The 16967-nt window shown below is 42.3% G+C and overlaps 1 protein-coding gene across 3 annotated transcripts in view; it reads right to left on the minus strand.

Moving 5' to 3' along the window:
• Positions 1-16967, minus strand: part of itchb (itchy E3 ubiquitin protein ligase b) — an 80623-nt gene that overhangs the window by 44128 nt on the left and 19528 nt on the right. For 2 of the 3 annotated variants that reach the window (XM_078236850.1, XM_078236851.1), the window contains exons 2-4: positions 5113-5203; positions 2496-2586; positions 624-765 (exon numbers count right to left, since the gene is read on the minus strand). In XM_078236850.1, coding sequence (XP_078092976.1) covers positions 624-765; positions 2496-2565 — 212 coding nt within the window. In that variant the 5' untranslated portion in view covers positions 2566-2586; positions 5113-5203. The remainder of the gene's footprint in view (positions 1-623; positions 766-2495; positions 2587-5112; positions 5204-16967) is intronic. The other variant, XM_078236852.1, reaches the window with a different exon arrangement.

A 16967-nucleotide genomic window follows, 5' to 3' on the forward strand; every position in this document is an offset into this window, starting at 1 on the left:
ATTTCCCACTTTCAAACAATCTGCCTAAATGTTCACTAGACCAGCCAGTAGTGAGAAAAATCCCAATAAATCACTGTTGCCAGGTGGGGAAAAGCACTAGAGAATAATGGCAATAGATAGGTATTAAATAAAATATATCACCGCGAGATTGAGAAGTTTCAGGTAAACAGGTCCCAGTATCTCACTGTGTGATCATATACAAGGTCAATATCTTCGAGTGTTTGAAAAAAATATATATATAGTGATTAAAAGTGATCACATTTTTATTTCTGCTCTGCAGTTCTCAAGGCACGTAGAGACATTCGATAAAGGCAAATTACTGCAGATGCTGGAATCTGAAACCAAGAGAGAAAATGCTGGAAAATCTCAGCAGGTCTGGCAGCATCTGTAAGGAGAGAGAAGAGCCGACGTTTCAAGTCCAGGTGGCCCTTTGTCAAAGTGGGAAAGCTTTGACGAAGGGTCATTTGGACTCGAAACGTCAGCTCTTTTCTCTCCTTGCAGATGCTGCCAGGCCTGCTGAGATTTTCCAGCATTTTCTCTTTTGGATGTAGGGGCATTAGCTGCCTTAAACAAATGTCTTTGATTGAATTGACAGTGACAACGTAACAAACTTCCCAACATACACTGTGACATGCTGTTTCCACTTGGGGCTGTGCGTGTTGGTAACCTTCTCTGTTTTCTTCGACTGGCCATCGACTGCCACTTCCACATAGGGGCTGGGCCCAAACCAGTTCTTCTTATTTTCTTTTAGCTTTGCGCAAATTACTAACAACAAATATAGAAAGACATATTTAGAGACAACAAATCTTTTTTTTAAAAAAAAGAGTGCTCTTATTGAATTACAATACAATGACAATTTTACAATTGTTTTTAAACATAAATTGACAATTACGAATCATCACTCTATAATCCCACAAGAAATCATCCAAGTAGAAGAAATTAATAATCGTAACGGAATCATGCATCAATTGGATGAAGTGCCCTGGCCAGCGTATGTCATGACAGCTGGTACCAGCAAAACAACCACATTAGACAACAAGTCCATGGAAAGGATTACAGGGCAGTAATGCCAGCGTGCAGGAGTTTGTAAATAACCACAGTGTTTCACACGGATGGTTGAAATAGAATCCCTACAGTACAGAGGAGGCCATTCAGCCCATCGAGTATGTGCTGACCACAATCCCACCCAGACTCTATTCCCATAACCCTAATTTATCCTGCTAATCGACTGGGTCAATTTAGCATGGCCAATCAACCTAACCCACACATCTTTAGACTGTGGGAGGAAACCCACACAGACACGGGGAGAATGTGCAAACTCCACACAGACAATGACCCGAGGCCAGAATTGAACCCAGGTCCCTGGCACTGTGAGGCAGCAGTGCTAACCATTGTGCCACCATGGAGCCCACATTCAAAGAGTATGGCCCTATAGTGCGGCTAGGCATGTTTTCTTTATCCTTAAATTTTTAATGTAAGCAGCAGTTTTATTTTCCATGTGAACAGAACGAACAGAGGGAGCTTGGAATTCCTGCCCCTGAAGCACCAACCCAGTTTCAAAGCTACCTACAATAAAAAAATCTTCATTAACAACTTCAACAACTGAAACAAGGTGGCGCCGGAGCATGGTGACTTCTTGCAAGCTGTGCCCAGCATACCCTCTAATTCTATCTTTCGCTCTCATTAAATCAGGATATTATTCCCATTGACATTGAGGGACCGTAGCTTGTAGCTACTCCTGCCCTGAGATCTGCTGTCATGATGAGCCATTCATACTTTAAGAAATATGTATAATATAAGACAAACGAATTAAGTGTAATTATTTTAAAACATATTATCAGCTGCTTGAATAGATGATAGCAGACAGGACGATGGCAGGATCTTAAGAAATCAAGTGAGTGCTTATCATTCATTTAGTAGCTCATTGGAGTTCTTGGGTAGGCTGGAGAGGAGCCCGTTTGATGTCAATAATTAAAAAGAGCAATAAGTCAGACCCAGGGTATTTACAGACTCTGTAGGTTGACTCCAGTCAGAAAATTGCTAGAAGAGACTCTTATTTGTGCTGTATAATAATCCCCTGTCAGCATTATCAGGAAGTTCCAAATTGGCTTCTGGAATGCAATGCAACATGGTAAGCCAACAGCATAGCTAATAAAGGGAATATTTTGGCTCCTGGATAAATAGAACACCTCATCTGCTTTCAATTAGCAGTTGTCCTGAGTAGGAGTCAAATAGGAGGGCAAGGTACAGGCTCCGATTCACCGGTAAGTTTTATAGAGGAAAAGTAACAGTGTCGGAAAATCGATGAACACAAAGCCTGGACTAAGTGTTCAAACCTACAACTCCTGACAACAAGTTGAGATGTTAATTGTGACCACATTTCTGAGGGGAATAGTACGATGCAAACAGAAACTTTAATCTAGCAGGGGTAGGTATACATCTTGACAATGATACCCCCCTTCACAATGAATAAAGAAATGCTCTTCAAAACCCACCTTTAATTCCAAGTTGTGATTTTGTTGCGTGGTTGCTTGCTGAACCAGGATTTGGACCATTTGCGGCCATGGTTCAGGTTGCATGAAAAACCTAAAAAAAAAGTGTTAGGTTAAAAGTGCATTTCAAAAGATCATGTGTATGATTATAGTATTATCCGAGAACAAGTCTGCTCTGTATAATTTGTATCACTGTCTACTGAGACCACTCTACGTGCATGTATTCAGAGGAAGTCAGAGCAATGATAGACAAGTTAGGCTAGTGAGTGGGCCATACGGGTTGCCCCCCACCATCACCCCATCCTCCCTTCCCCCCCACCCTCTTCTCAGAGGTCTTCAAGACTGAAATTGGGCTTATTCACTAACCATGATCCGATGAACGAGATTAAATACATTTAATACACACCGAATATTTCATAATGAGTTGTAGAAAATGCTAACCATTCATAATAATAGAACAATCAACTTCAAATGATAAAATAAATATGTATGCTTTGGAGGCAGTGAGTGCATGGTTCTCACAATCAATGTTGCGTGCAATCAGAATGCACCTCACTTCACTTCTACGTGCGTATCACTTCAGTCTGACTGGTAGAAAAGAAACTACATAGATGGAAATCAGTGGAATGTAGGCAACAGTCAACAAAGTGTCTCGTGGGCCACATTCAGAACCAGAATGGGCAGCATGTAGCTCCCAGGCCGCCCATCGCTTTACTGGACAAACTGCAATACACTGAAGCATCAACACAAAGCACACGAGTGCCGAAACAAAGAAAAATAATCAACACCCATTGAGTTGCAAGTCTCAGCTTTGGGATGTCAAAGGGTGGGGAAAATCAACTAAAGTTTCGTGCTTATGATCTTTTCACTCACTTTAGCAATTCGGTTAGAGTACAGCCATTGAGGCCAGAAATACCTGCTGTGCACAGTCTCTCAACCACAACTGATGCATATCCCATAATGAAAGCAAAGGAAATTCTACCCATAAATTACAACATTTTCTTGATGGCGATGGGAGGTGCACGCAACTTAAAAGTCTTTTGTATTATGCAGGAGGAAAATCAGTCAATTCCCATTATCCAACATAGCTGATCACAAACCAGGAGTGGGATTCGCCGTCCACGCTCGCCCCAAAACCTGAGAACTCTGCCAGAGGTCAGGATTTGTCATAGCCATAGAAAATTAACAAAATTCCATCAGCTAAAATTAATTGAGGTTCGCAAACCCCATCAGGCCAGAACAAAGAACAGTACAGCGCAGGACAGGTCCTTTGCCCCTCCAAGCCTGTGTCGATCACGTTTACCTATCTTAACCAAACGATTATATCCCTCTATTCCCCGTTTGTTCATATGCCTATCAAGATAAGTCTTAAATGTGGCTAACGTAACTGCCTCAACCCACCTCACTTGGCAGTGCATTCCAGGCCTCCACCACCCTCTGTGTAAAAAACTTCCCCCTCACATCTCCACTGAACCTTTCCCCCCTTATCTTGAATTTGTGCCCCCTTGTAATTGTCATTTCTGCCCTGGGAAAAAGCTTCCAACTATCTATACCTCTCATCATTTTATAAACTTCTATCAGGTCGCCCCTCAGCCTCCGCCTTTCCAAGGAGAACAATCCCAGTTTAGGCATTCAGGACAGTGACATGGACCTAAACTAGATGATCCACATGAACTGCAACACTTCAACAGGCTACTGCTGAACCCCAACACATTGATAAAAAGGAACTCTAATCTCGTCTTTTCCCACGACCAGTTAATCTCTTCCTTATGGTTACTGCAATCAGTTACAGAGCAGAACACAGTATCAAAGAGCCAAGGTCAATAGCACTGGTGCCCAGACTGAACCCGACGGTAACTACCGAAGAATTAATTTTCTCAAGTAGATTGGGCTGGGAAGAAAATTGGTTGAATAAACAATTTCTGAGGTTTAAGAACAACAACTGGTTATTGTGGCTTTAAAGCTACAACAGATTGGAACAAATTTGTCAACGTTCTTATTTGAACAAATACCCAAGTGTTATTGCTATTGAAGCAACTTACTTTGCAGTATTCAGTAACCTTGTTGGTTGGTCATTCTGTGTTAGAGATTGTTGTGAAAGGTGCCATTTTAACCAAGGCCAGTTCCAATTCAATTAAACCGGTCATACCCCCACAAGCTGGTCTCCCAGTGCAAAAGGAAATATTAAAACTCTTGTTTTCCTAACAACATCATCATCCCCAAGTTTCCCTTCAAATCAAACAGTAACTGATGTAGATTATCTATTCTTCACTGCTGCTGGGTTAAACTCCCTACCTAACAGTCTTGGTGTACCTTCACCGTACAGGTGGCAGCAGTTCATGATGAAGGCCCATCATCTTTTCAATGGTAACTGGGGATGGACAATACCAGCCTTGCCAGTGATGCACACACCTCAATGCTAAATAATTTAAAAGGTTAATATACGGAACGTTTTTGTATCACAACTTTTTGTATTTCTGCCATATCGACAGCATGCCTTATAAAGGATTTACAAACAAAAAGGTCACCTTAAATATGGTGAACGAGGAAACAGATTTCACATATTTTGTCTGTAGAAATATTTACCGATACTTGATCCAAGTCGTTCTATCATACATACCAATCTACCAAGGGATGCCAAGTGACTCAGTCTTTCCTGGACATTTCTCTCTTGGGATGGACCTTCCAAGGTGCTGATTTCTTTTCTCACCCTATAAAAGTTAAGCAATGCCGAAGTTGAGCTTATCACGAGCTTATTAATATACCACTGTACCAAAGTGATCGACACTACATACAGGAGAAAAGTTATATGCAGCCAAGTTATACTCAGAGTCAGAGGTTTACAGCATGGAAACAGGTCCTTCAACCCAACTTGTCCATGCCGCCCTTTTCTTTTAAATTCCTAAGCTAGTCCCAATTGCCCACATTTGGCCCATATCCCTCTATACCCATCTCACCCATGTAACTGTCCAAATGCTTTTTAAAAGACAAAAATGTACCCGCCTCTACTACTACCTCTGGCAGCTTGTTCCAGACACAGTCACTCAGAGAAAAAATTGCCCCTCTGGACCCTTTTGTATCTCTCCCCTCTCACCTTAAACCTATGCCCTCGAGTTTTAGATTCCCCTACCTTTGGGAAAAGATATTGACTATCTAGCCAATCTATGTCCCTCATTATTTTATAGACTTCTATAAGATCATCCCCTGAACATCCTACACGCCAGAGAAAAAAGTCCCAAGTAAAGAACATAGGGCTTAAGCAGCTTTCTACTCATCCCTCAAGAATTTGACGTCCTTTGCATACATTGTCAATTGGCTCATTTCATGCGATTAAACCAACTGGCATTTCTCCAGATCATTACATTTCTGAGTAATTTACGAAGTGGACAAGATATGAATCATTTTGGCATATGTTTTTATTGAAATCCAAAGATAACACTGTTATACAAGGTGGAATGAGGTTGATGATTCATACTGGAATTCATAGGTGTGGTTAATTATTCCACAGTTAATTTATGGAGAGGTTCCCCAAATTAAGTGCCATGAAAAAGTGACATCCTAATTTATTTCAGACTTCAAAGCACTCAGTTTTCCTTCCTGGTGATAATGTGGAACTGCCGAATAACAAAGCCAAATAAACAACAGTAGACCAACTCATTTACTACATGACTACAGGAATGAAAATAGGACAGAATCCAAGCAACAGTACAGCACAAGAGGACACAATTTTGGTCCAATGAATCTGCCCCTACTCTTTCGAAGAGCAATCCAGTTTGCCCCATTCTTACAACATATACCTGCCATTTTCTTTAAGCGTTGACCAATTTCTTTCTGAAGGTTGTAAATGAATCTTTATCCATCATCCTATCAGGCAATGCATTCCAAATTCTGCTCACTTACACTCAGTTTGGGTTCTGCTGGGATCACTTAGTTCCAGATCTCATCATAGCCTTGGTCCAAGAATGGACAAAAGGGCTGAATTTTGGAGGAGTTGTGTGACTGCCCTTCACAGAGGCAGGAGTTGACTGCGTGTGGTATCAAGTGAAGTCAATGGGAATTGGCCTCAGTAATATCCACATTCATGAATTAATTTTTAAAAATACAGTCCCCAGACAATTTGCAATTTCTCCTATACCGAAAAGGCACAGCTATGAAAAGATAACAAATCCAGCTTAATAGTTTGATTTTTATAAATAACTTTTTGATTCCATTTTCCTCGACCCCTTCCAACTCCCATTAGTAGGCAATGACACTTGCTGAGATGGTTGCTGGTGCATTCCAGTAACTTGCCTCAGTGCCTTTTGATGATGGAATAGGAAAGTATATCTCTTCACTGAGGCACACTAACTCCTGCTTATTTTGTCAATCACAACTTAGTCACCTTCCAATCTGCCTTCAAACTAGAAGAACAGGTTCACAAACGGACACTGGGACTATGGTTGGAGGACTTGAGGATTGGCCCGCTTTGATACAAAAGCACCTAGACCTGTGGAGAACCCAGGCTAAATTTACACTTCCCAAAGTGAACAGAATGCATCACTTGAGGATATGCTTGTGATTTGGAGTGTCAAAATACAATAAGATTTCATGCTGCACGTTAATACTTGCTTTCATATAGTTTGAAGCCTTCTAACATAAATGCCATTTTGAACATTTTATGGATGCCTCAGAAATATGGCCCATAACCTCCGACTAGCTGCAGAAAAACATTGGCCGCTAAAAATGGTTGAATTTTTCGTGCGCTTACTGAAGTTGAAAAATCGTGATCCAACTCCTGATGGAAGCAGCAGCCATCGGCCTTCAGCAATACAATTTCCGCAGGTCCCAGCGCCGCGCAGGGTTCTAGCCATGCCCCTTTATGACGCGGCCGGACTGGGAACACCTACTTAGGTCCAGCAGTTTTCAAGTGAAGACATATCAAAACGATTCCCTGCCATTATAAAGCTACATTGATTTTTATTTTCTGCTTTCTTTTAAGCAGTTAATTCTATTGTCATTGGCTCCAAGTGAAATTTTTAATTTTTTTTTACTTTTCCAATTCAATCAAATCAAATCCAATTCAGAGTCTCAACAAGTTGAGACATTTCAGATCCAGGCTGACAAGACAGGGCGAGCGACCAAACCACCCTGTCCTGGGCCTGATCTACATGAGCCAAACTGATTGGAGAAGGGGGAGGTTCCTCCTCCAAGACTTGAGCTCATTTGCATCTTAGCCAAAAGGCCGAAATGCCGCTTTTAAAAATTGCTTCATAAAAAACATATGAAGCCTCAGTGTAACCTAATGACCTCAACCAAGTGCGGCCAACCATGGGCTGCCGACCATACTACACTTGATCTTAGCCAAAAGGCCGAGAAAGATTGAAGATGAGTATTATGTATAAATGAACAAGGTTTTGTTGGAATGTAATCGGTGACAACTTTGTATTGGATGCAATGTGACCAATAGGAACAAGATGTAAGAGTCAGCTGACCCAGTAAACCATGGAACCAATTACAGAGTGATGTAATAGTCAGCTGACTCACTATAAATAAAGGAACTATGTAGAATTGTGGGGAGCTTGGATTGGCCCAGGGCGAGGCCCCAAGTTTGGAGTAATGATGTTTCTTTATTAAACCCTTTCTTTGATTTATAAGTTGGAGTACGTTTTGTTGTATTTTCATTAGCTGCATTTTGAAGAGTTCCTTCTGAAGAAACAGGTTTTGTTGTTGGTTTTAAATGTGAAACTACTATTTAAATATATATATACACACATACATTACACACACACACTATATATTATATTGGGGAGTGTTTGGACATATTAGATGTGCATTTTACATGTAGCCTGACTCTTCTCTCATGATCTCTGCACCTACATCAAAGCCTCAAAAGAACTTCAGTGATTTTAAGAAGCCAAGCTAAAAGTGTGACGCACCAGTGGTGGTGGAACATGACTCCTGATTTTCAATCTGCACTGGATTCTGCAATACCGAGAGATAGCTCACATCAGCTTGCAGAAGACTTGCATGTGGCATTTTAAGGAATACACTTTCCTAAAGCATTTGAAATAGCCAAGTTGCATACTTCCCACTGTAGATGTAGAACTCATTTCACCCTGTATCTTAAGAGGCTAAGTATCAACATTACATCAGGGAGATTCTTAAAATTGGGATAAACAATACTGTTTAAAATACATAGCAAAACCCAAATGAACTTTAGCTGAAGGCATTTCAAATCCACTTTGTTATATCCAAATGCACTTTTACTGGAACAGGATGTCATGACAATGTTGTAAAAAATCCTTTTCTGTGCATTATATATTTTAAACATCTTTTAAACACATTTGCAAAATAAGTTAATCCACCCAAAGAATACCTGCTGCCTCTACTCGCTGCAGCTACAGCAGAAAGGAAATGTCTGCAACTAAGTGTAAACTTCACCTATCAGGGCAAAGGAAGTTAGGGAGAGCCTTCAGCGCAGCACTTCAATCATGACAGCTTTTAAAAGGCGAACTGGACGTTTAACCTTGGCGCGCTTTCAATGTGCATAACGTGCGTCCAGGCTTCAGTACATTAGCAGCGCATACTTTCCGTAAGTCGGGAATTGGGCCGGATGTTATGGGCCATTGTGCACTTCTGAAGCTGACGTGAAGATTTTAAATCCCAGCTGCTGGGGTTTTGCATCAAATTTGACTGCAACATATACTCAGATCACTGGCAAGCATCCCCATTTAAATGTCAACTTTATCAGTGGCTCGCCTTTAGTAAACACTGAAGCTAGTGCATCGACGTACCACTAGAAGACAATTTATGCAATATTAGCTTAAGGCCGAGCCTGCTTTAAAGCACTGATCTATCTGCTGATATACATTTGGTTCCTCTCATGATAATTTACAACCCTGTAGATTACAATTTTCAACAGCTTGGTATAAAAAAAGAACCTCAGTAGTTTAGAAAAAATTAGCAGCTTCATCTGTTAAGTGCACAACACCTTTCCTGTGCGCCCCCCCCCCCACCCCACCCCCCCAATTTTGTGTGCTCTGTTGTAGACTAAAACTCCATTACACAATTGCCTGAATATGAAAGCAGTGTCACGATGCTTTTCTTTAATGCAATCATTGTTGTCTCCATCATTCACAAACACATTCCACTGGCCCATTACTGAATATATTAGTCTCACTCTATCAGGACAGGCCAATGTATTTCTTCCATAGTTAACTTTACATTTATGATACAATGATAGATATTTCAAAAGATTAAGTGCATATAGGTGGGAATCTGAACAGATCTTGTACAGTAACAAGGTCCTGAATGCATCTGGTCCCATGGCATTTTAGCCGCAAGGAAGCTACTCATACTTCATATTGTAGAATGCGGACTTACTGAAACCTCGAAATTTTTTTCCAAAACAGGGGTTCACTGATACAGTGCATAAAATGTGAACCTTAGGTGGTGTGGGTGGTCGGCAATTTTAAATGTGAAAATGCATCACACCAGTAATTCAAATTACATCAAGGTATGAATGAATTAATTCCACAAAGATATCTTCAACCACAATCACCATGTTTTAAAAGCTGTCTAATTCATCACCTTTGACACCCGATAGGAGTTCACCAAATTCATTGAGTCACTTTGGCTATGGCAACATCATAAGGCTCTCACTCTGGATCAGATTTGGTGCTTTCCGTTTCAGAATTAGCCCTTCACATTCACCAAATTAAATATTCAGCATTTTTGGACGATCTAATGACAGTTTGTGCATTAATGGCATCCCACAGTTCGATGCAAAAAACCAAGAGCAACACACACATTCCATCTTTGTGAAGGTTTTTTTCCTCCAACCGTTCTATCTATTCCATTCATAGAAATAAGAAGCAGGAGGAGGCCATTTGGCCCTTCGAGCCTGTTTCGTCATTCATTTTGATCATGGCGGACCATCAAATTCAATATCCCGATCTTCTCTTCCCCCCCCTCCCATATCCCTTGATCCCTTTAGCCTCAACAGCTATATCTAATTCTTGCTTGAAATCAGACATTTTGGCCTCAACTACTTTGTGGTAGTGAATTCCACACAATTCACCACCCTCTGGGTGAAGAAAATTTCTCCTCACCTCGGTTCTAAAAGCTTTACCCCTTATCCTCAAACTATGAACCCTAGTTCTGGACTTCCCCCACCATTGGGAACATTCTTTCCGAATCCACCTTGTCTAATCCTGTAAGAAGTCTCACAACACCAGGTTAAAGTCCAACAGGCTTATTCGAAATCACGAGCTTTTGGAGCACTGCTCCTTCATCAGGAGAATGGAGAGATAGGTTTCACAAACACGGCATATATAGGCAAAGGCACAATTGCGAGATAATGATTGGAATGTGAGTCTTTACAGGTAATCAAATCTTTACAGGTACAGACAGTGCGAGTGAAGAGAGGGATAATCACAGGTTAAAGAGGTCAAGCTCAGACAGTTAGTAAGATTTTGCAAGCCCAGGCCAGATGGGGGTTACACATGATGTGACATGAACCCAAGATCCCAGTTGAGGCCGTCCTTATGTGTGGGGAACTTGGCTATCAGTTTCTGCTCGGCAATTCTGCGTTTACGTATGTCTTGAAGGCCAAAGACGGTTCGCCCTTCCCCTTCAGAATGTCCTGCAGCCGCTCAGAGGCATCTTTGACCCTAGCACCCGAGAGGCAACATACCATCCTGGAGTCTTGTTTGTGGCCACAGAAACACCTATCTATTCCCCTTACAATTGAATAACTATTGCATTCCCACACTTTCTACTCCTTCCCTCTGCAGCAGAACCAATGGACTTGGCTGTTGCTGTTTTTCCCTGAAAAGGCATTCCCCTCAACAGTATCCAAAACAGTATATCTGTTTTGCAGTGAAATAGCCACAGAAGATTCCATGCACTACCTGCCTAGCTTTCTTGCTCTGCCTGGTGGTCACCCATTCCCTCCCTGCGTGTGTCTGAGCCTGCCATGTGACCACCTCTCTGTGTTATCCATGATACTCTCCGCCTCGTGGATGCTGCAGTATGTCCAGCCGCCACTCCAGCTCTGAAACAGAGGCTTCCAGGAGCTGCAGCTGGAGACATATCCTGCACACATACTGGAAACGTTCCTGGCCTCCCACATGGAGCACGAAGAGCACACCACAGCTTGGAGCTCTTATGTCTTACCCCTTTTAATTTTGAAAGATGTTTTGTTTCAGATTATATCCAATTCTCTAGGGCCCTTCTTTCTTGCTCCTACCAAATATAAACTTTACAAACTATAAATCAGAGGAATTACCTCAGACTACAAGTGATAAAATTAAATACTTAAACGACTTTTCTACTTACCAATCAACTCTTTCCCGTGTGCCCTCTAATACTGCAGAAGGACAAGACAACATCTTGCTTTTACCTCCTCACAGTGCCCTTTTTTTGGTTTGAGGGAGGGAGGGAGGGTAGTGTTTCGGGCTTAATCGTTCCTGGACACCAGATCTTGTGCTTCCCACTTCTCAGTAGATGTTGCTTTGAAAATCCGAGGGTGTCTTGTTCAGGTCCACTTTCTGGAAAGGTGACTTGGGCAAAGATGCAGATTTTCATGCCAACAGCCAATCAGCTTCACTGCTCTGCTGCCCTCTCCACAAACATGATCATTGGATATGTGCCTCATCAAGAAATTCAAAGACTGAACTATGAATTTTAGACTCCCCAGTATAACTGCAATTTGATTGCAGCCAACTCTTGATGTAAAAATGTCCCACATTAAAAAAGATGTCTTCTTTTAAGTAGGCTGAGTCCACAATTTCACTCCATCCTCATCCAATCAAGGTCATGGACATGCAAATATCCTGCAGGCACTCGATTTTCAGCATGGTTGTATATTTGATAATCACCATATACTATTATTTTGTTCTGTAAGACATGCAATCTTGTACCGCCAGGAATCTTGTCGTCTTATCTCCTGTGGTTTTCACTAGAACCATTTCAAACCTTTTCATGACTCAGTTCAGTTGCTGGGTATATCAAATTCATGGGCATTTCATCCACACTGTTGATGTGACTTCTGGGTACTCGTGATTTTGTTGCTTTCTGATGACGAATTGCTGGAAATGGATATTTTTGGCATTGAAATCTTTTAGTGGTCGCTGAGCATTCTTGATCTTCTGCCACGTAGAGGTTTTTTTCAGAGGTTAAATATTGAGCTTAACTTTAGCTAATACAAAGACTCACGACCACAGCATCCTGGTGAAAGATGTTTCTTTATTGACCAACGCACGCTGGAAGAGAAGAGCTGGGCAATCCAACTCTTCGCTGAAGTTACACCACAACGGCAACATAATTATACAATTTCCCAAACTAATTTTACATGCCCACTGGCTCATCCCAGTCTGAAATCATTAGTACAGGTCAATCATTATTAATAAGTGTCATATACCTTGGCCAATTACAGAAATTCTCTGCATGGGAACAATAAATTCTAGCAGTTTCTGCCTTACTTTCACATGGCCACCTGACCTAACACTTATCTGATAGTTAATAGGCAGAGTATACTATCTGGATTTACTAGCTTGTCCTTGGTCAATTAATGTCTTGTTCACTGACTTGTCTGGTACTCATGCTGATAAGAGTTATGCTTCTCTAAGTGTATTGTTAGAAGGAATGTGGTTCACTTTACCAGCCTGTAACTGTCTAAATGCTTTTCAAAAGACAAAATTGTACCCGTCTCTACTACTATATCGGCAACTCGTTCCAGACACACAACCCTCTGAAAAAAATTGCCCCTCTGGGTCCTTTTGTATCTCTCCCCTCTCACCTTAAACCTATGCCCTCTAGTTTTACACTCCCTTATCTTTGGGAAAAGATGTTGACTATCTATCGTATCTATGCCCCTCATTATTTTATAGACCTCTATAAGATCACCCCTAAGCCTCTTATGCTCCAGGGAGGAAGGTCCCAATCTATCCAGCCTCTCAAAGAACAAAGTACAATACAGCACAGGAACAGGCCCTTCGGCCCTCCAAGCCCGCGCCACTCCCTTGTCCAAACTAGACCATTCTTTTGTATCCCTCCATTCCCACTCCGTTCATGTGGCTATCTAGATAAGTCTTAAACGTTTCCAGTGTGTCCGCCTCCACCACCTTGCCCGGCAGCGCATTCCAGGCCCCCACCACCCTCTGCGTAAAATACATCCTTCTGATATCCATGTTAAACCTCCCCCCCCTCATCTTGAACCTATGACCCCTCGTGAACATCACCACCGACCTGGGGAAAAGCTTCCCACCGTTCACCCTATCTATGCCTTTCATAATTTTATACACCTCTATTAGGTCACCCCTCGTCCTCTGTCTTTCCAGGGAGAACAACCCCAGTTTACCCAATCTCTCCTCATAACTAAGCCCTTCCATACCAGGCAACATCCTGGTAAACCTCCTCTGCACTCTCTCTAAAGCCTCCACGTCCTTCTGGTAGTGTGACGACCAGAACTGGGCGCAGTATTCCAAATGCGGCCGAACCAACGTTCTATACAACTGCAACATCAGACCCCAACTTTTATACTCTATGCCCCATCCTATAAAGGCAAGCATACCATATGCCTCCTTCACTACCTTCTCCACCTGTGACGTCACCTTCAAGGATCTGTGGACTTACACACCCAGGTCCCTCTGTGTATCTACACCCTTTATGGTTCTGCCATTTATCGTATAGCTCCCCCCTACGTTAGTTCTACCAAAATGCATCACTTCGCATTTATCTGGATTGAACTCCATCTGCCACCTCTCCTTATAACTCAATCCATCAAGTCCCAGTAGCATCCTTGTAAATCTTTTCTGCACTCTTTCTAGTTTAATAATATCCTTTCCATAATAGGGTGACCAGAACTGTACACAGTATTCCAAGTGTGGCATTACAAATGTCTTGTACAACAAGACGTCTCAGCTCCTGCATTCAATATTCTGACCAATGAAACTAAGCATGCCGAGTGCCTTCTTCACCACCCTGTCCACATGTGACTCCACTTTCAAGGAGCTATGAACCTGCAGCCCTAGATCTCTTTGTTCTATAACTCTCCCCAACGCCCTACCATTAACTGAATAAATCCTGCCCTGGTTCAATCTACCAAAATGTATCACCTCGCATTTATCTCAATTAAACTCCATCAGCCCAATGGCCCAATTAATCAAGATCCCATTGCAATCCTAGATAACCTTCTTCACTGTCCACTATGCCACCAATCTTGGTGTCATCTGTAAACTAACCATGCTGCCTAAATTCTCATCCAAATCACTAATATAAATGACAAACAACAGTGGACCCGGCACCGATTCCTGAAGTACACCGCTGGTCACAGGCCTCCAGTTTGAAAAACAACCCTCTACAATCACCCTCTGACTTTTGTCAAGCCAATTTTGTATCCAAATGGCTACCTCACCCTGGATCCCGTGAGATTTAACCTTATGCAACAAACTACCATGTGGGACCTTGTCAAAGGCCTTGCTAAAGTCCATGTAGACAACGTTGACTGCACTGCCCTCATCTACCTTCTTGGTTACCCCTTCAAAAAAAAAACTCAAACAAATTCGTGAGGCATGATTTTCCACTCACAAAGCCACGCTGACTGTCCCAAATTAGCTTTTGCCTCTCGAAATGCCCAAAGATCCGGTCTCTCAGAATACCTTTTCACAATTTACGCACTACAGACGTTAGGCTCACCAGCCTGTAGTTCCCAGGCTTTTCCCTGCAGCCCTTCTTAAACAAAGGCACAGCATTTGCCACCTTCCAATCTTCGGGCACCTCACCTGTGACTGATGATGATACAAATATCTCTGCTTGGGGACCCACAATTTTCTCCCTAGCCTCCCACAGCATCCAGGGATACATTTCATCAGGTCCCAGGGATTTATCTACTTTGATGCATTTTAATTCTTCCAGCACCACCTCCTCTGTAATATGTACACTCAAGACATCACTATTTCCTTCTCCAGGTTCCCTAACATCCATGCCTTTCTCAACAGTAAATACTGATGAGAAATATTCATTAAGGATCTCACCCATCTCTTGTGGATTCGCACAAAGATGACCCTGTTGATCCTTAAGAGGCCCGACTCTCTCCTTACTCTTTTGCCCTTTATGTATTTGTAGAAGCTCTTTGGATTCTCCTTTACCTTATCTGCCAAAACAATCTCGTGTCCCCTTTCCCCCCCCCCCCCCCAATTTCTCTCAACTCTACTCCTACATCCTCTATATTCAAGGGATCCACTTGATCCCAGCTACCTATGCATGTCATGTGCCTCCTCCTTCTTCTTGACCAGGACCTCAATATCCCAAGCCATCCAGGGTTCCCTACTTGTACCAGCCTTGCCCTTCACTCCAAGAGGAACGTGCTTACCCTGAATCCTGGTTAACACACTTTTGAAAGTCTCCCACTTACCAGCTGTCCCATTGCCTGCCAGAGTCTCCCAATCAACTATTGAAAGTTCCTATGTAATACCATCAAAATTGGCCTTTCCTCAGTTTAGAATTTTAACTTTTGGGCCACACTTATCGTTTTCCATAGCTATCTGAAAACAAATGGAATTATGGTCACTGGTCCCAAAGTGATCCCTCACTTCTGCCACCTGCCCTTCCTTATTTTCCAACAGGAAATCAAGTTTTGGTCCCCTCTTCTAGTTGGACCATCCACATATTGAATGAGAAATTCCTCCTGAATACACAACAAATCTTTCTCCATCCAAGCCCCCTAATACTATGGCTGTCCCAGTCAAGGTTGGGAAAGTTAAAGTCCCCTACTATTGCCACCCTATTTTTTTTGGAGCTATCTGTAATCTCCTTACATATTTGCTCAATTTCCCACTGACTATTTGGGGGCCCATAATATAATCCTATCAGTGATCTCCCCCTTCTCAGTTCTACCCATATAGGCTCAGTGGGCAAACCCTCAGAAATATCCCCCCTCAGTACTGCTGTGATATTTTCCCTAATCAAAAACGCAACTCCCCCTCCTCTCTTACCTCCTGTTCTATCTTTCCTATAGCATCTGTACCATGGAACATTGAGCTGCCAGTGTTGTCCATCCCTTAGCCATGTTTCAGTAATAGCTATACTATCCCAGACCCATGTATCCATCCATGCCGAGTTCATCTGCCTTGCCCATCAGGCCTCTCACATTGAAATAAATGCAGTTTAATCTGGACTTCCCTTGCTCTCTGCCCTGCTTTTGCCTTGATGTGGAGTTGCCGGCGTTGGACTGGGGTAGGCACAGTTAGTCGTCTCACAACACCAGTTAAAGTCCAACAGGTTTATTTGGTAGCATGAGCTTTCGGAGCATTGCCCCTTCACCCGATGAAGGGGCAATGCTCCAAAAGCTCGGGCTACCAAATAAACCTGTTGGACTTTAACTGGTGTTGTGAGACTACTTACTTTGCTTTTGCCCGACTTGTCTAGTACTAGAATTACTGACACTGCTATTTAATGTGCTCTCTAACTTCCGTGCTGTCCTCAACCTTCTCT

Source organism: Mustelus asterias, chromosome 20 (genome assembly GCF_964213995.1).
Source record: "Mustelus asterias chromosome 20, sMusAst1.hap1.1, whole genome shotgun sequence".
Taxonomy (NCBI): Eukaryota; Metazoa; Chordata; class Chondrichthyes; order Carcharhiniformes; family Triakidae; genus Mustelus; species Mustelus asterias.